The following is a 27,508-nucleotide window of genomic DNA, read 5'->3' on the forward strand; positions in this document are numbered from 1 at the left end:
ACTCCGGTGATCACCTGAGCCACCCCATTGTCATCGACAACAACCTCATCAAGCTAAAAGAACACATCAAGGACCTGGGAATCTGGTTCGACCCCCAACTCAACCTCAAAAAACACATCGCCATGAAAACAAAAGAAGGCTTCCACAAACTAGCAATTCTCAAACACCTCAAACTCCTACTAAACCAAACAGACTTCAGAACCATTCTTCAATAACTGATCTTCTCAAGCATCGACTATTGCAACTATCTCATGATAGGTCTTCCAAAATCCACCCTACACCCTCTACAAATACTACAAAATGCCACAGCACGAATTCTCACCGGACTCAAAAGAACCGACCATATCTCACCCATACTAAAAGAACTACACTGGCTCCTCATAGAAAAAAGAATAGAATACAAAACACTATCAATAATACACAACTCAATTCACCACAATGACTACGTGTGCCTCAACTCTCTAATTCAAATCCACCACATTCAACGCAACACAAGATCAACCAATAAAGCACGACTAGAAATCCCACCAGTCAATACTGCCAAACTCACCACAACCAGAAAAAGATCTTTCTCAATAGCCGGACCCCACCTCTGGAACACCCTACCTCCCAGTCTCAGACTTCAAAGCAATACCAAACTGTTCAAAAAACTACTCAAAACCTGGCTATTCAAACAAGCATACAAAAATGGGATCGGATAAACAAATTAATATGACAACCCCCAGCAGTCCCACTCCCCCCCCCCCCCCCCCCCCCGGGTCCTCCCCACCATAATCCTCCCATTCTCCCATTCACCTCCAGATTATCCCACAACTTAGTACCCCTCCGAACAAAGTTCTATATGTTGTATCTATCATCCTTTTTAAATGCTACTGTATCAGTATTCTACTCCTTAAAATGGTTCTTATCCCAAGTTTCATATGCTTATCCAGTTTTATACCTATCCATTTTTAAGTTGCTCCTCTGAATGTTTTGTATTTATTCGTTACAATTTGTGTACCTGTTGAAGCTGCTCCACAGAATTCGATGTATCTTGTTGTTTAAAATGTAAACCGGAGTGAAGGCCATCACCGATACTTCGGTTTATAAAAGCTTATAAATAAATAAATAAATAAATTTGTGGAATCACTGTGGCAGCCTTCAGTACCTAAATGTGACAATGAGTGCCACGGTGCTCGGCCCGGTCTTTCCCCAGAGCCGAGGTGGATGTCCTCGCTGTCTTGGATAGCGAATGTTGACGGACTGTCAGTAAGCCTGCACTGCTCCTGGCACTATGTAGTGTCGTAGGCTAATACGGGGCTTTAATAAGAACCCAAAGCATGGAGCACTGTGTTTAGGCGAGGGCATTACGTGGAGGTGCTATGTCGGTATTGACAGTGTCGATGGCAACCTCAGCGGCCTCGAGGGCATCGTCAAAAATAAAAATAAGAAAAACGTCGATGACCCGGGCAGAGCAAGGATAACAGTGACGAAAGCACTGATGGCATTGGCGTAGGTATCTATGGAAACGATGTGGCATCGATGGTACCGACTACCGACCTGGACATCGATGCCATCGATGGAATCGACCTGGACATCGATGCCATCGATGGAATCGACCTGGACATCGATGCCATCGATCCAGGCATCGACGCCACCAATGGAACCAACCTGGGCATCAATGGAATCGACGATGGCTCTACAGAATTCGATGCCAACCTGGGCATCGATGGCACCAATGGAATCGATGATGGCATCGATGGAAGTGTCCTGGGCATCGATGACATCAATAAAATAAACGATGGCATTGATGGAAATGACCCTGGCATCGATGGAAGTGCCCTGGGCAATGGCATCGACCCGGGCATCGATGGCACCGACGACACAAGGGTGTGCATCAATGGCATCCATCCGGGTAGTGATGACATTGATGAAACCCAGGGAAAAATCAGTGCCATGGATGAAAAACATGGATGGCACTGATAGAATCGATGCAGGGATCGATGGTATCAATGTACCGTGGGGGAGGGGTTCCCGATGGCATCGAAGAATGCAGGACGGTCTGGAAGGGGGTACAGACGGTAGCGATGGAGGCATCGACTGCTCGAGGGTACCGAGGAAATCGAATGACCTGGATTCGACAGAGGCCCTGATGGCAATGGAAATCGTGGAAGTTCCTGTCCCACTAGCGCTATTAACCAGGCAGTGTGTCACAGAGGGACACTAGCAGGCTATGTGTGGCTCACTATGAAAACATAGGGAGAGGGAAGGCCGCAGTCGGTTGGCAGGCCAGGGAGGTGACAAGAACTGACCGAAAAACAGGGCATAGTACTCACCGAGCATCGAATAAATGTATGCGAAGGGAGACCCGTGCAGGTAAAAAAGTGTTTGTAAAGTAAAAGTTTAAGTGTTTCCGTGAGGAAAAAGTATTAGAGTTTCGCACAGAGCTCCTAACTGCTATGCTTACTGCAGAGCGGAAAAAAGAAGACTGAGGGAAACACCTGTGGTCACAGGGATAATTGCAGGCTGAGCATGCTCAGTGCACTCAGTGTGCTAGTGTCAGTCAAAGCTTTAAAGAGACTTTAACAGAAACATTTTCCGTACAGGGCTCCATCCTGTGATGTCACCCATATGTGAGGACTACCATCTTGCTTGTCCTGTGAGAAAAATAAAAACAACTGTGGTACTCTTTAAAAGCGGTGAAAACCAGCTCTGAAATAGAACTTATTTAAATATTTTTTCTGACACTTGCTTGCCTTTTCCATTTAACTGGAATAGGAAAGAATAAAAGAAATAAAGGTGGCATAGGTTGGCTCATAGGATTTTCCATGGGAGAAAAAAATAAGTGACATTTCTTCCCATGGAAGATGAGAGCTACACAACCAAAAGGACAGACTAGTAGAAATATTGGGGGTAGAGGTATCAGGGAGGTAAATAAACCCTTGTGGTTGAGTAAGTGAATATCCCTTTGTGGGCCAAGCTGCAAGCAGAACAGACAGAGAGCATTAATGGAGTATATTTACAGTCTCCATCTATAGCATGTGCTGCATATTTATTTTCTGGCCAAATAACTTTTTGCCTCTTGAGAAATACCCCAGATAGCATCTAAATAGCCCCTTTTATGCTTGGAGTTATTTAGGACAACCCAGTAATCAACCTCTATTCATTTCATCCCTAAGCATCAACAATAAAAATACTTAATGCTCTGCCTCAACAACGCAACCTGAAGTCCAAGTGTGCCTAAAACACTGCAGAGAAGAAACAACTGTCATCTAGGCTTTGTTTTCAAACTGCCACGGGAAATTTCGTATTTCCCGCGGTTCGGGCCTTTTAAATTCGGAGGGACCCGAATTTTGGGTTAGTGCGCGCTAACGCCCCATAATTTTTACGTTAGCGCGCACTAAACCCGAAAACGAATTTTTCCCGAAATTTCCGGAAAAACTCGTTCGGGTTTCGGGCTCCCCGAACCAGGATGAATGCACATCCCTAGTCAGTAGTGATAGCTTGTGGCATTTTGACAGCTGTGCTTGTAGATATTTTAACTCTCATTGTAATTTCAGCTGGGATTATTACCACAAATCTTTGAGCAACAACGAAAAAGGAAAAAGGACAGGAATTGTTTGGGTAAAATGTGTAATTTAAAATAGGCAGAATTAATAATTCCAAATGCACAGGAATATCCAGGCAGACTTTCATCTTTTCCCAGGTAGAGTCTCAGGGACAGTCAGCATTCCTTCTTCTCTCTTAGTTGTCTCGTAATCTTCAAAATAACTAAGAGCAGAACAAAAGGAAAGCCGACTGTTGCCCCTGCCTCTTTTCAGTAACTATGGAGAAATTACTACTTACCTGATAATTTCCTTTTCTTTAATGAAGACAAGTTAATCCACACCAGTGGGTTATGCACCTCTACCAGCAGATGGAGATGGAGCAAAGCTGACATCACAGTATATATACCCCTGAACTGACATCAGCCCGCCAGTATTCTCTGCAAAAGCTAACTGTGGACAGCTAAACAATACATGAACATAACTATTAACAGACAACCATTCAAGCACATAGATAACAGGAAAACACTGATCTCAGACAAGGAGTGTAATATCACTAATCTAGGGATTGGATCTGACACTTACCAGTAATCCCCGGAAATGCAGCCACTCAAGAAGACAATATCACCACTATCTGGCAGCCAAAGGCAGGAAGGTGGATTAACCTGTCTTCATTAAAGAAAAGGAAATGATCAGGTAAGTAGTAATTTCTACTTTCTTAGCATTCAGACAGGTTGATCCACAGCAGTGGATGTACCAAAGCACAATTAAGCTATGGAATTTGTTGCCAGAGGATGTGGTTAGGGAAGTTAGTGTAGCTGGGTTTAAAAAGTTCTTGGAGAAGTCCATTATCTGCTATTAATCAAGCTGACTTAGGGAATAGCCACTGCTAATACTGGTATTAGTAGCATGGGATCTACTTAATGTTTTGGGTACTTACCAGGTACTTGTAATCTGAATTGGCCACTGTTGGAAACAGGATGCTGGGCTTGACGGACCCTTGGTCTGACCCAGTTTGGAAACTTATGTTCTTATGCACTCCTGGACAAGACGGGAGGCTGCCTGTGGTCTGATCAACACTGCACGCGTGAAGGCTGCTTCTTCCCTGCCTGCATGTCCAGGCGGCAATACCTGGAAAAAGTGTATAAGGAGGACTATGCCACAGTTCGGCAAATCTCGACGGGAGACAATAATCTAATTTCCACCCATGACACTGCCTAAGCTCCAGTGGAATGAGCCCTCACCTGACTAGGCAATGGCTGCTCAGCATCCATATATGCAGCCATGATTACCTCCTTAATCCAGCGGGCTATAGTAGCCTGTGACGCTGGCTCCTCCTGTTTACTTCCACTGTGGAGTATAAACAGCCGGTCCGTCTCCCTGAGAGGTTTAGAAACCTCCAAATACCTCTTGACATTCAATGTCCATAACAGGCGATATTCATCTGCATCTCTTTCCCTGTCCAGAAGCGGCAGGGAAATTGATTGATTCAAATGAAAATTTGAGACCACCTTTGGCAAAAAAGATGGAACAATTCACAGCTGTATTTCCCCTGGAGTCACTCACAGAAACAGTTCCCGTAAGACAAGGCCTGCAGTTTGGAAACTATGCTCAGAACAAATTGCCACAAGAAACCCTGTCTTCAAAGTAAGTAACTTCAAGGAGAGGCTACTCAGTGGTCGAAAGGTAGGACCCGCCAAAAAATCCAAAACCAGATTAAGACTCCTCAAAGGAACTGTAACTGCATGGGTGGACAAAGATGCTTCACCCCTTTTAAGAATTTGGCCACATCCGTATAGGCCGACAAGGGTTCACCATTCATCTGATCTCAGAAACAGGCAAGAGCCGCCACCAGTACCTTCAGGGAATTAAGGGCCAATCCCTTAATCAACCCATCCTGCAAAAACTTCAAAATGAGTGGAATCTGAACCGAACGAGGATGAACCCCCTCGTACCTCACACCAAGTCTCAAACACTCCCCAAACCCAAACACAGACTAAGGAAGTGGAGAACTTTTGCACTCGAAACAAATTGGCAATCACAACAGTGGAGTGTCCACGCTTCAGCAACAGAGCCCTCTCAAGGATCATACCGTAAAACAAAATTGAGTCGGATCTTCGTGAAGAACGGACTCCCTGCCGTATCAGATCCCTGTGGACTGGTAATCAGAGACTCTAAATTCTCCAACTCATTCTGCCCAACATGGACCAAGGGGGAAAGGCATATAGAAGCTTGCCTTCCGTCCACTCCTGCACGAGGACATCAATGCCCAAGGACTTCAGATCTCTCCTGCGACTGAAGAAGAGAGGAACCTTCGCATTTTGTGATGTCGCCAGCAAGTCTAGAAACAGGAGGCCCCAGCAGTTCACTAAGAGCTGGAACGCTTCATGACAATTCCCATTCTCCTAGATCCAGACTCTGTCTGCTGAGAAAGTCTGCTCTTACACTATCTTTTCCTGCAATGTGTAAGGCTGAGATCTCCTGAAGATGAACGTCTGCCCATTCATGAGTTAAGCTATTTACTGCAACACTTGCTGGCTCTTGGTTCCTCTCTGGCAATTGATTTAAGCCACTGTTGTCTCATTGTCTGACATTATTCGGACCGCTCGACCCTGCAAGCAGTTGAATTGCAAGCATGCCAACCGAAGGGCACAGGCTTCCAGCCGTTTGATGCTCCAGAGAGACTCTTCTGTACTCCACTAACAACTCCAGACAGTGAGCCCCCAATCCTGGAGGCTCGCATCCGTTGCGAGTACTAGCCAGTCCAATGTTCATAGGAAAATGCCCTTCCTTAGATGATCCGTTTGCAATCACCACTGCAATTGGATGCTGATCTCCACCAGTAAGTGAAGCCATATCGAGTAGTCCTCCAATGAGCAAGCAGTATGCGCTGAAGAGGGCGCATATGCACCTTTGCCCACGGAACCACCTTTAGGGTGGCTGCCATCAACCCAAGCACCAGTAGATAAGACCACACCATTGGGTGTATTGTTTCTGTCAATAGCCACACCTACGACATCAGTTTCTGAATGCGAACCTCCAGCAAGAACACTCTGCCTTGCTTAGTTTCAAAATAAACAATGAGATACTCCAGTGACTGGGATGCCTACAGCCTGCTCTTTGCCAAGTTCACCAATCAGCCTATTTCCTGTAGCAAGGAGATCACCTTCTACGAGGTGTGAAGAATCTCTTTCATGCTCTTCGCCTGAATTAGCCAATCGTCTAAGTATGGATGGACCAAAATGCCATCCTCTCTCAACACTGCTGCTACCATGATCATGCCCTTGGAGAAGGTTCTGGGTGTGGTGGCCAAACTGAAGGGTAGCGCTCGAAACTGATAATGTCCCACCAATATAGTGAAACACAGAAACCGTTGATGCTCCAGTCAGATAAGAATATGTATGTATGCCTCTGACAAATCCAGAGATGTAAGAAACTCCCCCGACTGTACTGTCATTATCACCAAGTGTAAAGTTTCCATGCAGAAACAATTCACCCACAAATGAGGGTTGACTCCCTTGAAATTCAGGATGCGGCAAAAGGAACCCTCCTTCTTGGGTACAATAAAATTAATGGAATATCAGCCCGTATTTTCTTATGACATGGGCAGTGGGACTACATAGAAACATAGAAATGACGGCAGAAGAAGACCAAACGGCAAATCCAGTCTGCCCAGCATGCTTCGCACTTTTTTTTTTTCTCATACTTATCTGTTTCTCTTGGCTCTTAGTAACCTTTTGGTTCTATTTCCCTTCCACCCCCACCATTAATGTAGAGAGCAGTGTTGGAACTGCATCTAAGTGAAATATCTAGCTTAATTAGTTAGGGTTAGTAACCGCCGCAATTAGCAAGCTAAACCCATGCTTATTTGTTTAACCAGACTATGTAATTCAGTCCTTGTTGGTTGTTGTCTGTATATAGATCCACTTTTCTTCATTCCCCCTGCCGTTGAAGCAGAGAGTTATGCTGGATATGCATTGAAAGTGAAGTATCGGTCTTTCTCCCCTGCCGTTGAAGCAGAGAGCTATGCTGGATATGCGTGAAGTATCGGTCTTTCTCCCCTGCCGTTGAGGCAGAGAGCTATGCTGGATATGCGTGAAGTATCGGTCTTTCTCCCCTGCCGTTGAGGCAAAGAGCTATGCTGGATATGCGTGAAGTATCGGTCTTTCTCCCCTGCCGTTGAGGCAGAGAGCTATGCTGGATATGCGTGAAGTATCGGTCTTTCTCCCCTGCCGTTGAGGCAGAGAGCTATGCTGGATATGCGTGAAGTATCGGTCTTTCTCCCCTGCCGTTGAGGCAGAGAGCTATGCTGGATATGCGTGAAGTATCGGTCTTTCTCCCCTGCCGTTGAGGCAGAGAGCTATGCTGGATATGCGTGAAGTATCGGTCTTTCTCCCCTGCCGTTGAAGCAGAGAGCTATGCCGGATATGCATTGAAAGTGAAGTATCAGGCTTATTTGGTTTGGGGTAGTAACCGCAGTAACAAGCAAGCTACTCCCCGCTTTTTTGTGAATGCAAATCCTTTTTTCCACATATTCTCTTGCCGTTGAAGCTTAGAGCAATGTTGGACTCTTAGAGCAATGTTGGAGTCGCATTAACTGTGTGTATCTTTATTGAATAAGGGTATTATCTCCAGGTAGTAGCCGTCATTCCCGCGAGCCACCCACTCTTCATTCACATCCTCTAGACTTTATGGATCCAGTGTTTATCTCATGCCCCTTTGAAGTCCTTCAGATTTCTGGTCTTCACCACTTCCTCTGGAAGGGCATTCCAGGCATCCACCACCCTCTCCATGAAGAAATACTTCCTGACATTGGTTCTGAGTCTTCCTCCCTGGAGCTTCAAATCGTGATCTTTGGTTCTGTTGATTTTTTTCCAACGGAAAAGGTTTGTTGTTGTCTTTGGATCATTAAAACCTTTCAAGTATCTGAAAGTCTGTATATCATATCACCCCTGCTCCTCCTTTCCTCCAGGGTGTACATGTTTAGATTCTTCGATCTCTCCTCATAAGTCATTTGATGAAGACCCTCCACCTTTTTTGGTCGCCCTTCTCTGGACCGCCTCCATCTTGTCTCTGTCTTGTTGGAGATACGGTCTCCAGAACTGAACACAGTACTCCAGGTAAGGCCTCACCAAGGACCTGTACAAGGGGATAGCAAAATTGCTTACCTTGTAATAGGTGTTATCCCAGGACAGCAGGATGTAGTCCTCACATATGGGGTGACGTCATGAACGGAGCCCTAGTGCGGGAAAAACTTTCTGTCAAAGTTTCTAGAAAATTTTGACTGGCTCTGAGAGGCCACTGAGCATGCCCAGCATGCTATGATATTCTCTGCCACAGGTGTCTCTCTTCAGTCTCGTATGTAGCAAATGCGTTAGCAAAAAATAAAATAATAAAGGTATGAGGCCCAACTCCGCGGGGAGGCGGGTGGGTTCTGTGAGGACTACATCCTGCTGTCCTGGGATAACACCTATTACAAGGTAAGCAATTTTGCTTTATCCCAGGACAAGCAGGATGCTAGTCCTCACATATGGGTGATTAGCAAGCTAAAGGCTGATTCAGTTTGTAGAGAAGCAACAGGTAAGTATTGTTGCTGAACTGAGTCAGCCGAAAATCACAGCAGGTTGGATGTGGAAGGAGTTGGGTTTATACTGGAAACAAGTTCTTTAAGACAGATTGTCCATAGGCTGAATCTTGTCGTCCCTCTTTATCTAAGCAATAATGAGCTGCAAATGTGTGAAGAGAACTCCATGTTGCTGCTTTACAAATGTCCAGAATTGGCACTGAACGATAGTGTGCTACTGAGGTTGACATTGCTCTGACTGCATGTACTGTTACTCGCCTTTGGGGAGGAAGGCCTACTTGTTCATAACAAAACTGTATGCAGTCTGCCAGCCAGTTTGACAAAGTCTGTTTACCCACACCTTAACCCGGTTTGTTTGGATCATAAGAAACAAAAAGTTGCTTAGATTTTCGGTAGACTGCAGTGCGGTTTACGTAGAAAGACAATGCACGCTTGTAGTCTAAAGTGTGCAAGGCTCGTTCACCTTGGAAAGAACGTGGGTAAAATTATGGATTGATTCAAGTGGAATTCCGTAACTACCTTGGGAAGGAATTTTGGATGTGTTCGGAGAACCACTCTGTCATGTAGAAACCTAGTGTAAGGTTCATATGTGACCAATGCTTGTAACTCACTTACACTCCTAGCTGATGTAATGGCTATGAAGAAGATAGTCTTCCACGTGAGAAATTTAAGATCACAAGAGTCTATGGGTTCGAAAGGGGAACGCATGAGTCTTGTTAAGACCAAGTTCAGATCCCATGTAGGGACTGGAGGCCGAATTGGTGGTTTGAGTTGAGTTAAACGTCTCATGAACCTAGTGATAAGAGGTTGTGTAGATATTGGTGCATCTCCCATTCTGTTATGGTAAGCAGAGATTGCACTCAGGTGAACTCTTACAGATGAAGTCTGGAGACCAGAGTCTGAAAGATAGTATAGGTAATCTAAAAGAGAAGTAGTGGGGCAGGTGAAAGGATCAATACTCTTTTGTCTGCACCACAGGGTGAATCTCTTCCATTTAGAAGAATAGTTCTTTCGTGTGGAAGGCTTATGTGAAGCTATAAGTACTTGAGATATATTGGATGAAAGATTGAGCGGTTGTAAGATCAAGCTTTCAACATCCATGCTGTTAGGGCTAGGGACTGGAGGTTGGGATGGCGCAACCGACCCTGATCCTGAGTTATGAGAGTGGGAGCTACTCCCAGACGAATGGGATCCTTGACTGAGAGGTCTAGCAGTGTGGGAAACCAGACTTGTCGAGGCCAATAGGGGGCTAGGAGTATCATGGACCCCTTGTCCTGTTGTAGCTTCACGAGAGTTTTGGTTATGAGCGGTATCGGGGGATACGCGTATAGTAGGCCTGAGTTCCAAGGACGAGCAAAGGCGTCTCTGGCAAGTTGGTTCTTCTGTTGGTGTAAGAAACAGAAGTTTTGCACTTTGTGATTCAGATGTGAGGCAAAGAGGTCTATTGCTGGTTGACCCCAACGTTGGAAAATCCTGGATGCTATTACAGGATTCATTGACCACTCGTGTGGTTGAAATTGACGACTAAGTCTGTCCGCTACTACGTTGTGAATGCCTGCTAGATATGTGGCCCTGAGAAACATTGAGTGGTTCAGGGCCCAGCCCCAAATCTGTGCAGCTTCTTGACATAGGAGATACGAGCCCGTACATCCCTGTTTGTTGATGTACCACATGGCTACTGTGTTGTCCGTTTGGATTAGAACCGTCTTGTGAGAAAGGCAGTCCTTGAATGCATAAAGGGCATACCGTATAGCTCGAAGTTCCAGAAAATTGATTTGAAATGTTGCTTCGAGTTTTGTCCAAGTCCCTTGGGTTTGGAGTTTGTCTATGTGCGCTCCCCAACCCAAGGTGGATGCATCTGTAGTTAAAGTTATTTGTGGTATTGGTTGTTGGAAGGGTAGGCCCTTGCGCAAATTGTCCTTGTTTATCCACCATAGTAGAGAGGAACGTAGCTGGTGGGTAACTTGAATTGGAGAATGCAATGGTTGAATGGCTTGGATCCATTGGGATCGTAGAGTCTATTGGGTTATTCGCATAGCAAGTCGCGCCATTGGAGTTACGTGTACTGTGGAGGCCATATGGCCTAGTAAAGTCAGGAATTGGAGAGCTGTTGCTCGTTTCTTGGAGTGTATGGAACTTGCCAAAAGGGAAAAGTGTGACTGCTCGATCCTCGGGGAGGAAATCTCTTGAGAGTGTGGTGTTTAACTCTGCTCCTATGAATTGAAGTAGTGGAGATGGAGTGAGGTGGGACTTTTGATAATTGATGAGAAATCCCATGGAGTGAAGCAGAGTAATTGTGTGATTGAGGGAAGTTAGAGCTCCTTGTTGAGATGGGCTTCTTATGAGCCAGTCGTCTAGATATGGAAAAACATGGACATGTTGTTTGTGCAAATGTGCAGCTACGACAGCGAGGCATTTTGTGAATATTCTTGGAGCAGAGGTTAGTCCAAACGGTAGAACCTTGTATTGGTAATGTTGATGGCCTACCATGAAGCGCAGGTATTTGCGGTGAGGTGGAAAAATTGGTATGTGAGCATAAGCATCTTGAAGGTCCAGAGAACAAAGCCAGTTGCCTTTTTGAAGAAGTGGAAGTATGGTACCCAGAGAAATCATTCTGAATTTTTCTTTTCGTAGAAATTTGTTGAGATTTCTGAGGTCTAGAATGAGACGAAGGCCTCCGGTCTTCTTTGGAATGAGGAAGTATCGGGAATAGAATCCTCTGCCCCTCTGAGAGCGAGGTACGAGTTGTATAGCTCTTGCTTTCAGAAGGGTGGATAATTCTGTTTGTAGAGTGAGAAGTTGAGATTCTGTTTGTGTGAAGAATCTTGGAGGATTTTGTGGAGGAAGTGATAGGAAGTTCAGTTTGTACCCTCGAGATATTACAGAGAGTACCCACTGGTCTGATGTGATTGCATGCCAATGTTCCTGAAAAATTTTCACTCTTCCTCCTACTGGTAGGTGTGAGTGAGGATTTGGTGACTTGGCCTGTTCTCTGGATTGAATTTCAAAAGCCTGTTGCCGGTCCTGTTTGTGGAGGAGGCTGTGGCCTAGTTGTTCTAGGCTGTCTGGCCTGAGAGCTTTGTAGTGGTCTTGTAGATCTTCCCCTAGAAGCCTAGGGGTGGTATCTTCTTGGCCTATAATAGGGCCGCCTAGTATCTCTTCGAGGGAACCGACGAGGAGGTTGAGGGACAGTATCCTGTGATGTTTGAGACAACTGTCGAAGAGTTTCTGAATGGTCCTTTAGCTGCTGGACTGCTTCCTGGACCTTGTCCCCAAACAAATTGTCCCCTTGGCATGGTAGATCAACTAGTTTGTCTTGCACTTCAGACCTAAGGTCTGAAGCCTTTAGCCATCCCCATCTTCTTGCAGTAATTGCTGTAGCTGCTGCTCTAGAAGATGTCTCGAAGTTATCATATACAGCCCTCACCTCGTGCTTTCCAGCCTCCAATCCTTTACTGATGATAGATTGTGCCTGCTCTTGCAACTGGGAAGGAAGAGAGGTGATAAGCTCTTCCATCTGCTTCCACATATTTCTTTGATATTGCGTGATATATAATTGATACGCAGAGATTCTAGAATTGAGCATTGCACTTTGAAACATCTTCCTGCCTAAGGCATCAAGAAAACGATGGTCTTTGCCTGGTGGATTGGAGGAGTGTGGACGGACTCTCTTTGATTTTTTCTGAGCTGATTCTACCACAACACATTGGTGTGGTAGTTGCTGTTTTTGGAAACCTAGAACTGCTGTACCAAATAGGTAGAGTCTATTCTTTTGTTGACTGCAGACACTGAAGATGGATGTTCCCATATTCTACTCTGAACATCTAAGAGGACCTCATGTATTGGAACACCTTGCTTAGGTGGGTCCACGAACTGTAATACCTCTAGTGTCTGTTGTCTTGTGTCCTGTTCTTGTGTCCTGTTCGGCTGAAAGTTTAAATGGAATGGAGTCTGCCATATCCTGAATAAAGGAAGAAAAGGAAAGATCTTCAGGGGGAGATCTTTTTCTAGGATCAGGAGGAGATGGATCTGAAAGAAAATCCTCCGAAGAATCAGATGGTTGATTGTCCCAGGAATCTTCTGGGTCCTCTCTATAAGGAGATCTTGCAGTTGGCTTAGGATGGTGAAGGCCCGAAGGGCCTGGCTGAGAATCATCGACGGGAAAAGCCCGAAAAGGATCTTGAGGCGTTTTCGGTGGAAGAGTATCGATAACTTTTGGGTATCTTTCCAAAAGTTGTCGATAAAATTCTAAATTTTCCTGTCCCTGATCAGGAGGTCTCGATGTCATCGGGGGTTCAGCTGTTGGCATCGAGGGAATCGTCGTACGAGTTGTTCTAGACGGTGTCGACGACGACGACGGTCCAGTCATCGAGATTGGCATCGAGGAAGTAGATGGTATTTGAGCATAAATCAACGTCGATGCCGTTATAATTCTCGGTACTCGAGAAGTCATTGATGACATCGGCATCGGTGGTCCCACCGGCATCGGTATCTCTACGGCATCGATGCTGGTTGCATCGGCGATATCGCTGGAAAAACTTGTTCCTTGAACGCCTGAAGCACCGCTTGTCTGATTAAATCAAATAATTCCGGCTGTACAGCTGCTGTTGATAACGCAGGGGTAAGCGGTGGCTGCGATGTTATGTCCAGAGAAGGAACTTGCGGCATTGATGGAGAAGGCCCAGGCGGTGATGTGACCGATGTATCCTGAATACGTGGCCGCTTTGTCATCGGTTCCTCTGGGGATGTCGAGGTCGATGGTTCCAGGTGTCGATGTCGATGTTTGGCTTTCGAATGTTCAGCCGACTTAGTCGATGCGACGGACGATGGCGGGGACAGTTGATCACCGGATCCTTGCGGTCGAGATTTTTTGACTAAGAGGCGTTTAGTCGTTCCGGCCGGAGACGACTTTGATGACTTAGACGGCGAAGGTATCAATTGTAAATGGAATAGATGTTCCATTTTTTCTTGACGAGATCTTCGAGTTTTAGCAGACATTTCACCACATTTATCACAGGTAGTGATATCGTGGTTTTTTCCCAGACACACCACACATTCTAAATGTGGATCGGTAATCGACATCGTTTTAGTACAAACGGTACATTTTTTAAACCCGGTCGCCATTTTACTTCTACAGCCGACGAGTAAAAAGGGAGTTCGTGAGAAAAAATTCTTTTTAATAGAATTCGAGAGAGGTACTCACCAGCCGGTGGTAACAAACCTTGAAGAGATTATGTGAGAGAGAATATCAATAGAATAATTATATGACTTTTTAGTCACTTGAAAACCGTAACGGCTCCTGGCCCGCAATGTTAGTGGCAGCGCGGAAAAAAAAAGACTGAAGAGAGACACCTGTGGCAGAGAATATCATAGCATGCTGGGCATGCTCAGTGGCCTCTCAGAGCCAGTCAAAAGTTTCTAGAAACTTTGACAGAAAGTTTTTCCCGCACTAGGGCTCCGTTCATGACGTCACCCCATATGTGAGGACTAGCATCCTGCTTGTCCTGGGATAAAATCACTTCCCTTTTCTTACTCTATATTCCTTTCTCTATGCAGCCCAGCATTCTTCTGGCTTTAGCTATCACCTTGTCACATTGTTTTGCCGACTTCAGATCATTAGACACTATCACCCCAAGGCCTCTCCCCTGCTCCGTGCACATCAACCTTTCTCCCCCCATCAAATACAGTTCATTCGGATTTCCACTCCCCATATGCATGACTCTGCACTTCTTGGCATTGAATCTCAGCTGCCATATCTTCGACCACTCTTCCAGCTTTCTTAAATCCCGTCTCATTCTCTCCAATACTTCTAGCGTGTCCACTCTGTTGCAGATCTTAGTGTCATCCGCAAAAAGACAAACCTTACCTTCTATCCCGTCCGCAATGTCGCTCACAAAGATATTGAACAGGACCGGTCCCTACACCGATCCTTGCGGTACACCGCTTAAAACCGCTCTCTTCAGAGAGAGTTCAATTTACCATCACACATTGTCTTCTGTCCGTCAACCAGTTTGCAATCCAGGCCACCACCTCAGCACTCACTCCTAAGCTTCTCATTTTATTCACCAGTCTCCTATGCGGGACCGTATCAAAAGCTTTGCTGAAATCCAAGTAGATGACATTGAGTGCTCTTCCTTGATCCAATTCCTTGGTTACCTAGTCAAAAAAGTCAATCAGGTTTTTCTGACAGGATCTTCCCCTGGTGAATCCATGCTGCCTCTGGTCCAGCAATTCTCCTGACTGTAGATAGTTCACTATTCTCTCTTTCAACAGTGACTCCATTACTTTTCCCACCACCGAAGTGAGGCTAACCGGTCTGTAGTTACCAGCCTCTTCTCTGTTCCCACTCTTGTGAAGCGGGACCACCACCGCTCTTCTCCAATCACTCGGCACCACTACCGTTTCTAGGGATCTATTGAACAGGTCACACAGCGGACCCGCCAGCACATCTCTGAGCCTTGACAATGTAAACTCTATTACCTGCCTCTTCTGCGGAGAGCTGCAGGGATACACCATGAAAACGTCCTGAGAAACACTGAGAAACTCCAGAGCATAGCCATCTCTTATCACCTCCAGAACCCACTGGCCTGATGTGATCTCGACCCACCTGCGATAAAAAAGAGAAAAGTGACCCCCCCATCTCCTGATCCCAGGGGCGGGTTGGCACACCTTCATTGAGAGGTTTGGGGGGGCACCGCCACTCAAGCCTGCGCCCCATCTAGGCTGCCTGGGATGAAAGGACTGAGACCTACTCAAAGGTCGAGCTCTCTGAAAAGCCAGTCTTCTGTAGGATCAAAAGCATTTGAAACCCCTAGCATGACCTCTTGTGCTGAAAGAGTGCGGCACCTGGTAACCGAGGAACCTGGGACTCACCCCACTTACTGGCCATTTTTTCCAACTCACTCCCAAACAAGAGTGATCCTTTAAAGGGCAATTTCAAAAGATTAGACTTTGAAATTCTATCGGCTGACACCTGGCCTCTATCACCAAAGCTGACACCTGGCCTCTATCACCAAAGCCACCCCTCTGGCATAAATGTGGACCAGGTCACAGCTTGCATCTGCCAAAAAGGCGGCTGCTGATTCCATCACTGCCCTGGAATTCAAACCTGATTCATTTACTTCCTGAGAAAGAAACAAGTTTGAGCCACCAGGGAGCAACAAGAAGCTATCTGCAAATTCATCGTCATCGCCTCAAAGGCCTGTTTAAAGATAGCTTCAGTTTTCCTATTTTGCGCATCCTTCAATGCCGCTCCCCCTTCTACAGGGATAGTTGTCTGCTTGGTGACGGTACGCACCAATGCATCCATTTTCGGAAAGCACAACTGCTCTCTCACAGCCAGATCCAGAGGGTACAGCGCTTTCAAGGCTCATCCCCCTTTAAAATTAAAATAAGAAGAACTTAAGAACATGCCCTATTGGGTCAGACCAAGGGTCCATCAAGCCCAGCATCCTGTTTCCAACAGTGTCCAATCCAGGCCATAAGAACCTGGCAAGTACCCAAAAACTAAGTCTATTCCATATTACTGTTGCTAGTAATAGCAGTGGCTATTTTCTAAGTCAACTTAATTAATAGCAGGTAATGGACTTCTCCTCCAAGAACTTATCCAATCCTTTATTAAACACAGCTACACTAACTGCATTAACCACATCCTCTGGCAACAAATTCCAGAGTTTAATTGTGCGTTGAGTGAAAAAGAACTTTCTCTGATTAGTTTTAAATGTGCCACATGCTAACTTCATGGAGTGCCCCCTAGTCCTTCTATTATCTGAAAGAATAAATAACCGATTCACATCTAACCGTTCTAGACCTCTCATGATTTTAAACACCCTCAGCCGACTCTTCTCCAAGCTGAAAAGTCCTAACCTATTTAGTCTTTCCTCATAAGGGAGCTGTTCCATTCCCCTTATCATTTTGGTCGCCCTTCTCTGTACCTTCTCCATCGCAATTATATCTTTTTTGAGATGCGGCGACCAGAATTGTACACAGTATCCAAGGTGCGGTCTCACCATGGAGCAATACAGAGGCATTATGACATTTTTCGTTTTATTCACCATTCCCTTTCTAATAATTCCCAGCTTCCAGGACACCCCATTCAAGATCAATCAATTCTTGAATAGCATCCATAATAGGGTAGAAACATGATGCTATGTGCAAAGAAATTAAAATGAGATTTTACTTTGGCTCAGACATGGAATCAGCAACCGGCATCCCCACCATCTTCGATGTCTGGGAGATCAGAACCAGCAACTCATCTCTATGAAAGAAATGCAACATTGTTCTATACGGCTCCAATCCTGGAGGAAGTTCTCCATCCTCCTATAGCTGTGTTTAAAAAAGGATTGGATAAGTTCTTGGAGGAGAAGTCCATTACCTGCTATTAATTAAGTTGACTTAGAAAATAGCCACTGCTATTACTATAAACAGTAATATGAAATAGTTTTTGGGTACTTGCCAGGTTCTTATCGCTTGGATTGGCCACTGTTGGAAACAGGATGCTGGGCTTGATGGACCCTTGGTCTGACCCAGTATGGCATGTTCTTATGTTCTCAAGGGAGTACGGATCGGCTTCATCATCTGTATAATCTGGGTCCCTTTCAGTTTGAGTCGCAGCAGGTTTAGACATACTCCGATGCTTACTTGTGGCACCAGACTTGCGGGAATCTGCAACCTGAGATCCTGAACTGTTAGGTTTGGCTGGGGCCCCAACTGCGCCTGAAGAAAGGACTGCAGCCATTGAAAAAATTCCACCCAAAAAAAGGCAGAAGGATCCATACCAAAACAAGGGGTTGTCGGTCCTGCACCCACTGAGCTACCTTCCCCCGCTGATGAGCAAGTTAGGGCAGCCCCAAAACCAAACAAAAACTCTGCCAATTCCCCCGCCTGCCCCAATCCCACATCATGCTGGGAAGGACTGGGCTTAGCAAAATCAGTCACAGACAACTCTCCCTCAGCCTCCAAGCAGTGCTGACACAAGTTAGAGGGGCACCAGGCTGTGATGTCCGAATATGGCAAGCACATAAAGGGTAAGGCGCTTAGGCTTCTTTGCTACCGGCACCATGGATAAACACCCGCTATCAATAAGTCCCCAAAAGGATCTGATAACTGTGCGCCCAGCTATGCAGCCGCCTGGACAGGGCGCCCAAAAATAAGTTTGTCCAATAAGACGCCCAAATGTAGGTGCCCAATATGTGGTTCAGGTAGGCACCCACCTAAGTGCTTGGCTGAGCGCACACTTGGGCATGCAAGCACGAACTGACATCAGACACTGATTTGCGGTAGCCTTGTGCGCAGAAAAGTGCATGAACGCCGCCGAGGCCTAAAACACGGCATCAAAGCAAAGCCTGAGAGTGGGGCCTAGTCAAAAAGCCTGCCACGACTCTCCAAGCTCCCACAGAGATGGGAACGGACGTCGGATCAGGGTACTGAGATCGGATACCAGAAGGGGATTGATATCACTAAAATTAACTCCCTTCTTTTTTTTTTTAATATATATACTCTTTACCTGAGCTCAGCCCCTCTGGCCAACTACAGAGTCGGTCTGCGCCTGAAGTGGGAAAGGGCAAAGGCCTTCACTACTGTGCTCGGCTTCCTGCACCTGCTAGCCTCTTAGATGTTTGTCTCTCTACAGCTAAGTCAACGCTGGAAAATACAGCTACCAGACCGAGGCACTCTTCTGAGGGAGGAATCCGTAGATATCACTTCAGGAAAACTTGACTGAGGGAGGGATCATAGGTATCACCACAGGAGAGAGGAGAGAATTAATTTCCTTCTACAACATTTTTTTTTAAAGCAATCCCCAGTAGGGAGATGCACGTCCACCATCTGCTGGAGATGGAGAATACTGGTGGGCTGATGTCAGTGCAGGAGTCCGTCTCCATCTGCTGGTACAGGTGCATAACCCACTGGTGTGGATTAACCTGTCTGAATGCTAAGAACACATTTATTGTCCCTTCTTTCCCTCTTTCTGGACCCTTAATGTTTCTCAATTTTCTGTCTCTGCCTTTCCCTCTCTTCATCTGGTACTGCTCACAATTTTTTATTTTCTATGTTTCTACGATATGCTTTTATTTTATGCCTCATAATATGTCTAATACTATTCTCATATTATCTTTACATTATATTATATGATATGCTCATTGTATTAGCTCCTTGTTCCATGTTCTATGTAAAGCCTAGGGCACCCATACTAAGCTCATAGTGTTTATTTTGCTGTTAAATGTAAACCGAAGTGATTTGTATCTTTTACAGGAACTCCGGTATATAAAAAATATAAATAAATAAATAAATAAATAAATAAATAAATGTTGGTATCTCTGAAGAATACTGTCTGGGTAATGTCTCCAAATGAGTATGTGCATACCTTGGCAGAAGTGAACCTCACTTATAAGGCAGTATGATCTCACTCAAATTCACTGCTATTTCCCTTCTTAATACTTGCATTGTACCAAGGAGAGCTTCCTTTTGAAGTTCGTAAGGATATGCACAGGCAACATATGTCTAGATGCACCTGGAAGTTCTTTTTCATCAGGCCAGTGGCAACCGATACAAACAGAACAATTTCTGTACTGCAGTCAGGGGCCTTTGATTTAATTCAGTTGAGCTCTGTTCCGTAAGGGCAAAGAACTCTAGTTTTATCAGTGTTCACAGTAAGTAATGGCACCTGACCATCCACTCAGTATGAAAAGGAGGTGAGAGAAAGGAACAGATAGCAACTATTGAGGGAAAAGGGAGACAAGTAGGAGAAATCTAGAGTAATACAGTTAGAAACCTGATTTGAATATTTGTAGGGACCTTTGTTTTCAGGTTTTATTTTATTTTTCCTGGGAATTTCAATGTTATAACAAAAAAAAATCAGTGGTTAAATGACTTTTCTACCGATTTTTCTCCTGTGTGTCATAACAGTAATTTTTCACTTTTTTTTTGTTATAACATTGAAAATCTCCAAAAACTAAAAAACTGAAAATGAAGGTTCTTACATATTTGACAGAAAAAAATCCAAAGGACATCAGAGTCAGCCCAAGAAAGGTATAAAAATATGGTATTTAACAGCAGAAATATTTTTATTTTTATTATCTCCTTGGAAATCTATGCTTAGGGTGATAATGATACTTCAAGATTACAGTGAAGAAAAGACTTCCCTGTTACACCGAGACCAAATGTGTAAGGAAGCCACCTAATACAACTTCATCCTGGGGAAAACCCAGGCTTCAGGGCTTGATCCATGAAAAGTGATGTAAGGAGTGGGAGAACAGCTGTGTTCCAGTGCTTCCGATGGTGGGAAGAATGCTAGGGGCAGCTGTGGGTTCTGGTTCAGGAAACTCCTTGGTTCAAGAGCATAGAACCAATCTCCTATGCCACAACGGCTTTTGCCACCATATTCTTGCTGGCTTGTAAACAATGTGCTTCTGGCTAAAGGTAGCCTATGCTCCCATGACTCCAGCCACTCCTGGGCTCCAGTCTGATCTACAGCCAAGCATGGTGGTGGGAGTGGCAGCTCATGGTGGCAAGCTCTAACAGATGTTCCATTTATGGGAGCTTTGGCTGTGTATCTTGGCATCTCTGCTGTGTATTCCTGAGCTGAAGCCTCGCTGTCCAACATGTACACAGGGTGGGAGTGCTTAGGGAATATTCCTTCTGTGTACAGCTTCAAAGTGTTCCCGAGATGCCCTTGCTCTGGACACAGCCCCTGGTAGGATGTTTTGCACTGTGGAGGGATCAATCTGTTCATGAAAGAACAGCCTGAAGTTTTGGACACTGAGGCCTTGGCTGTTCCTTGCCTGCGAATGTCCCAGTTCCAGATACTCTTCAGAACATCAAATGAAGTTTGAGCCTCGGGTGCAGTCCCTTCTACAGACTGTGTGTCTCTTGATACAAAGGAATTCTTTGCAGTCTGGCCCTGATGTCTGCTTGAGAGACCCTCTTTCAGGAGATTATTTTCCAATGCCCATAGCTTTGGGCTCTGCATTTGCCTGCATTTGAATTGCTGTGGAAGAGTGAAAGCTCGAGAATTCTGAGAGAGCTCTCGATTGTGCACCAAAAGGTCACTGCTTACAGCTGTGAAGTCACTGCTCTGAAAGGGAAAATAATACTGATGAGTTTCATTTCTCTTCTGTGACTGCTCACAATCTTCCTTGTTCTTTTCTAACATACTTCTGGTGTCCCAGCCTATCTCTGGAGGGAAGTGTTCTTCCAGACCACCTTCTGTGGATCCTATATTCTGTGGGAGGTCACTTCTGGAGGTTGAAGCCTTGGGATGTATTGTTTCCTGGACAGGTACAGGTGGGATCTCCGGGTATGCCGTTGTGGTAAAACAGAGGCCAGGGTGCCCATAAATTCTGAGCTCTTCAAACAAATCCAGACCATTCCTTTGGGTCGGTTCTTCTGCAACCTGTATATGAAAACATAAGCACAAACAATTTATTGTCTATGGACAGAACTAAAGCAAAATTCAGGCATAGGAAAAAGTCACAGCATGGACAAGAATTACAGACCCCAAAGGTATCTGAGGCAGAGCAGAATGCAAACCTACGTTCACTTAGGATAGGATCCAAACCTTCCCATGCCTCAGAACCAGAATCTAAATGAAAATAATGCAAACTGAACCTTCTTGTGTCTCAGAACTATATCTCACACCCACCTGAGACAGGAGCCAAACCTTCCTGCACATTAGACTCCACACCTACCTGAGATATACTCCAAAGCTAGATATGTCTTAGAACCATACCCTATGCTCACACAATATAGTCAAAAACTTTTCTGCATCTCTGAATCAGAAGCCACACCCACATCTGTCTGGTACAAAGCCTGAACCTTCATGGGTCTCACAACCTGAACTCACATTCACCCAGGTTAGAGTCTGCATCTCAAAATCAGGTCCTTATTTGCCTAGGATAAATTCCAAATCTTCCTATGCCTCGGAACCAAAGTTCATAGCCATCCAGAAATAGAATCCAAACCTTCCTTTATCTCACAATCAGAATCTGCATCTGCCTAGTTCCAAGAACTAGGAATCAGATCCAAACTAAATAAATCAGACAGAGAAACTGAATGTAACACAAAATTTCCTAAGGTAAATCTAAAAGCAAACTGAAGCTATCTGAGAGAATCTTTTTTAAGGTGGAATTTTATCAAGCTTTTAATAGCAAGCTAAGTCCCAAATTTAAACAACTATAATCAAGATTTCATTTCCCAGGATACCTCTGCAGATGCTGCGATTATGGTATTGGAGAAGCCAGGTACAATCCTCTCCCAATAGTTCTGGCTTTTGACACTGTTCTACATAGAAAACTGGTAAGCTAGCCAGACAGCATGAGAGAAGAACATAAAGTTATAAATTGTTTGAGGAACTGGTTGAACAGTAAAATTGAGAAAACAGTAGTCCAATCTGGTGAAGGTAAAGTGACTAGTGGAGTACTCCAAAGCTTGCTGCTAGGACCAAATCTTTTCAATGTCTTATTAGTGATATTAAAGAAGGACTGGAGGGGAAAATATTATCATTTGCAAATGATACAAAAATCTCTAGTAGTGTAAGCACTTCAGAAGGGGCCAAAACAACCCTGAACACATTACTATTGACAACTCTAGCTTCAACATCACAAAACAAGTCCGTTAGCTTGGCATTGTTCTTGACCCCAAATTAGATTTAACCACACACATCAAAGCAGCACTTAAAATATCTTTTTACAAACTTCAACTCCTCAAACACATAAAACCATTACTTGACTCAAATCATCAGTCTCTAATTCTCACCGGCCTAGATTATTGCAACTCGTTTTATCTAGGCCTCCTCCAATCCACTATCCATCCACTTCAGCTGTTACAAAATTCTGCGACAAGTCTCCTAATTGCAGAACATACGAATGCCTGTACACCATCAATTAGACTGGCTTCCTATAAAATGGTGCATTCTTTACAAAACTCCGACAATCATTCACAGTTTGATTACTGTTACAACAAATCTACCTGGTTATTTGCAACACTTCATGTGTATACTTCTTGTACCAAACTCATTACTTTCACCTTACTAACATTACAACCCCTACTTATAACTGCACTATATCAGGTAAAGAAAATAAATCTAGCCTCTATCCCTTACCATGCAAGAGTGGCTTAAAATAACAGATAAAAGGAAGCAACAATCTACAATGGATCTGCAAATTATTTCCCAAGGAGTTATTTTCTAGGAGATGGGTGAGAAAGCAAATGTATGCATAGAACTGGCACTATTGCTTTGGGATTCATTACATCCCAATTTTTCTACTTCCCAGTATATAATTGGTCTAGTATCTAACTAGACACCAACTACCCTCACATCATAATACTAACCCTCTTACAGAAAAGCCCACCAGTTTCCATAGATTTTGAGAGCTTGTTCCCACAATTATGAGTTGCTGAGCTACAGTCAGCTATATGTAATATGATAGATGTAATGGAGTCATTAAATTCCTGGATTGGGCTTTGTTAGGTTTGGAGTCTGGTTCAGAGGTTTGGGAAGAAAACTAACAAAAAACTCACTTTGAAATGTGTGCATGCTAATGCCAGAAATCTAAGAAGTAAGATGGGAGAATTAGAGCGTATAGCAATGAATAATGACTTAAACTTAACTGGCATCTCAGAGACATGGTGGAAAGAGGATAACCAATAGGTCAGTGCTAAACTGGGGTACAAATTATATTGCAATGACAGAGAGGAGTATCTTGGTGGTGCTTTATGGCCGGGATGGCATAGAGTCCAACAGGATAAAGATCCTGCATGAGACTAAATGTACAATCGAGTCTTTATGGGTAGAAATCCCTTGTGTGTTGGGGAAGAGAATAGTGATAGGAGTATACTACCGTCCACCTGGCCAAATTGGTGAGACGGACAGTGAAATGCTAAGAGAAATTAGGGAAACTAAACAAACTGGTAGTGCAGTAATAATGGGAAATTTCAATTACCTCAATATTGACTGGGTAAGAAAAACAGGGCACGCTAGAGAGATAAAGTTCTTGGATGGAATAAAAGACAGTTTTATGGAGCAATTGGTTCAGGAGCTGATGAGAGAGGAAGCAATTTTAGATCTAATTCTCAGTGGGGCACAGGATGTAGTGAGGGAGGTAATGGTGGTGGGGCCGCTTGGCAATAGTGATCATAATATGATCAAATTTGACTTAATGACTGGAAGGGGGAACAGTATGTAAATACAGGGCTCTAGCGCTAAATTTTCAAAAGGGAAACTTTGATAAAATGAAAAAACATAGTTAGAAAAAAACTGAAAGGTGCAGCCACAAAGATAAAAAGTGTGCAACAGGCATGGACATTGTTAAAAAAATACTATTCTAGAAGCACAGACCATATGTATTCCATGCATTAAGAAAAGTGGAAGGAAGGCAAAATGATTACCAGCATGGTTAAAAGGTGAGGTGAAAGAGGCTATTTTAGCCAAAAGATCTTCATTCAAAAACTGGAAGAAGGATCCATCAGAAGAAAATAGGATAAAGCATAAGCGTTGGCAAGTTAAATGTAAGACATTGATAAGACAGGCTAAGAGAGAATTTGAAAAGAAGTTGGCCACAGAGGCAAAAAAATCACAATAAAAATATGTCCGAAGCAGAAAGCCTACAAGGGAGTCAACTGGACCGTTGGATGATCAAGGGGTTAGAGAAGACAAGACTATTGCGGAAAGATTAAACGATTTCTTTGCATCAGTGTATACTGAAGAGGATATTGGATAGTTACCCATTCTGGAGAAGGTTTTCATGGGTGATGATTCAGATCAACTGAACCAAATGACGGTGAACTGTTGCATCCGTCGGTGCTAGACGGCTTCGCCCCGTTTGCCTCAACTTATTCACGGCTCCTCCCGCTTACCTAGTAAAGATGGCTACCGCCGCGTCTACAAGCCGACCTCTCCAGTGTCCCCAGAACAGCTATGGTGCAGCCTCCCACCATGATCCTCCCAGGTACCTACTAGGGTACGCACTTGCCACCCACGTCTTTATTCCAACCTTGGCGCGAACCTCAGGGACGTTCCCCCTTGCTGACGTCACGCCATCCGGGTATATAACCTATTCTAATTTGCTAGCTCATTGACAGGTTGATACAGTAACGTTCAGTTAAAGATTCCCCGTCTGTAACGTGCTGGGAGCGCACAATACAGACGAGTAAGGCCATCCAGCGATACAGTCTCCAGTTTCACGCGTCCTTAGCGCTTCCTAAAATAGACACATAACCCTTTCCGCACTCAGCATGTAAATGAACGAAAAAGCTGTATAATGAAGGAATTAGCTATTCCCCTCCAATACTGTAACGGGCGCTGATACTATCTCCTCAGTAACCTGCTGTTTTGCCGCGGCCTTAACGTGTTAGTTTACCGCCTCCCCCTAGTAGGTGTTAGTGTAGTGTAGTGCCAAAATCGCACGGGAAAGGGAACGGGAAAAGAGAGGTTTTACTTTTATTAAGAACTGTTATAATTTTTTAAACACTGGGGGGGTTCTTTAATTTTCTGGGGGACCTCTCCCCAATCCCACACTTATCTGCACTGTAACGTGTTCGATCGGGCGAGTAGGCAGGTAGGCGACAGCGGCGGCGTGAGCCATCAGTAGCGGCGGCGTGTTCGATCGGGCGGGCGGGTAGGTGAAAAAAAAAAACTTTTCTGAGCCATCAGCAGCGGCGGCGGGATCCGGGGGGGGGGGGATGGGTACGTGTTCGATCGGGCGAGTAGGCAGGTAGGCGACAGGGGCGGCGGTGCAGCAAAAAAACCCAAAGCAACAAAAGTAACTTACTTTTCCGGGGCAGCGGGAGCGGGATCGGGGGGGGGGGGGGGGGGTAGGCGGCGTGTTCGATCGGGCGGGCGGGAAGGTGGGGAAAAAAAAAAATTTTCTGAACCATCAGTAGCTCCCCTGACGAAGACAAAAAGATGGCCGCCTGCACGGGGGAAAGCGTGCAATTGGCCGCTGAGGACGTGACGTCACACCCCGTGACACCAAACGTCGTGACGTCACGTCTTCAGCGGCCAATTGCACGCTTTCCCCCGTGCAGGCGGCCATCTTCGTCGGGGGAGCTACTGATGGCTCAGATCGAACACGCCGCCTACCCCCTCCTCCCCCCCGCTGCCGCTGCCCCGCTGCCGCGGAAAAGTAAGTTACTTTTGTCGCTTTGGTTTTTTTTGCTGCGCCGCCGCCGCTGTCGCCTACCTGCCTATTCGCCCGATCGAACACGTACCCACCCCCCCCCCCCCGGATCCCGCCGCCGCTGCTGATGGCTCAGAAAAGGTTTTTTTTTTCCTTTGGGTTTTTTTTGCTTGCCGCTGTGTCTCACCTCCTCCCGGAGCAAGACTGCTTTCGTGCCCTGCTCCGGGAGGAGGTGAGACACAGCGGCAAAGCAAAAAAACCAAAGGCAGGAAGTAAGTCGCTTCGCCGCCTCCCTCCTCCCGGTGCCTGTCATTTCAAATGTCATTTGAAATGACATTTGAAATGACAGGTACCAGCGCACCCAGGTTACTGTATAGGCGCTGTATTAAGCGCCTATACAGTAAAATGGGTTGCGCAGGCATAACCCTTCCCTAACGCTTCACAGCCTCGGCATGCATTTGCATGCGATTAGAAGAGAGTATCAGGCTCTAGGTCTAGAGAACTGTGCGTGCTGGGAGGAAGGGTGCGCCTGACACTGCCGCACTGTTTCTACCGCGGCCTTACTGTATCGACCTGTGAGTTAGCAAGGACTCAAATCTGTTCCTGGCTACGCTACTCTGCCACTTCCGTGCTGCCGCTGGAAGCTCTCTCTCTGCCCTTCGGGGTAACTGCTAACCTGGGTACCCGCTCCTTGGGGGCCCTCTGCTTTATTTCAGGTGCCTTACAGGGAATAGGTACTCGCTCCTCGAGGGCCTGCTCTCCCTGCCTCGGTGCCTGCACTTCCTTCTACAACCTGGTGGAATTGCATACCTACAGCAAACACCTAGTGAGTACTCTAACTCTCAGTCTATTTCATCCACAGTACTTCCCTTGCTGGGAAACCTGCTTCGGAACTGTCCAATACCAATGGGGTGAGAAGGGCTCCCTCTGCCGAGGTCCCTGAGACTGCAACTACCAGACTGCCTCACTACTGCCACCTCTGGTGGTACTCTTCAAGCTGTACAATAAAGAACTAACCGTGTTTGTGTGTTCTGAATCTAGCCTAGTACTGTGGCTCCTCACAGGGCTCCTCCCCGTGGGCGTGGTCATCTGCCACAGTACCCAAGGATCCACCCAAACACCGTTCAACCATAACATGAACCTGGAAGATGTGGTAGGCCTGATTGATAAACTGAAGACTAGTAAATCATCTGGACCAGACAGCATACACCCCAGGGTTCTGAAAGAGCTAAAAAATAAAATTTCAGACCTATTAGTAAAAATGTATAACCTAGCATTAAAATCAT

At 45.2% G+C, this 27,508-nt stretch overlaps 1 protein-coding gene across 2 annotated transcripts in view; it reads right to left on the reverse strand.

Moving 5' to 3' along the window:
• Positions 1-20,160: 20,160 nt before the first annotated feature.
• The window catches only part of LOC115075828, a 256,128-nt gene continuing 248,780 nt past the window's right edge, over positions 20,161-27,508 (reverse strand). For both annotated transcript variants that reach the window (XM_029576649.1, XM_029576648.1), the window contains exon 4: positions 20,161-21,499. In XM_029576649.1, coding sequence (XP_029432509.1) covers positions 20,285-21,499 — 1,215 coding nt within the window. In that variant the 3' untranslated portion in view covers positions 20,161-20,284. The remainder of the gene's footprint in view (positions 21,500-27,508) is intronic.

Source organism: Rhinatrema bivittatum, chromosome 14 (genome assembly GCF_901001135.1).
Source record: "Rhinatrema bivittatum chromosome 14, aRhiBiv1.1, whole genome shotgun sequence".
Lineage (NCBI taxonomy): Eukaryota > Metazoa > Chordata > Amphibia > Gymnophiona > Rhinatrematidae > Rhinatrema > Rhinatrema bivittatum.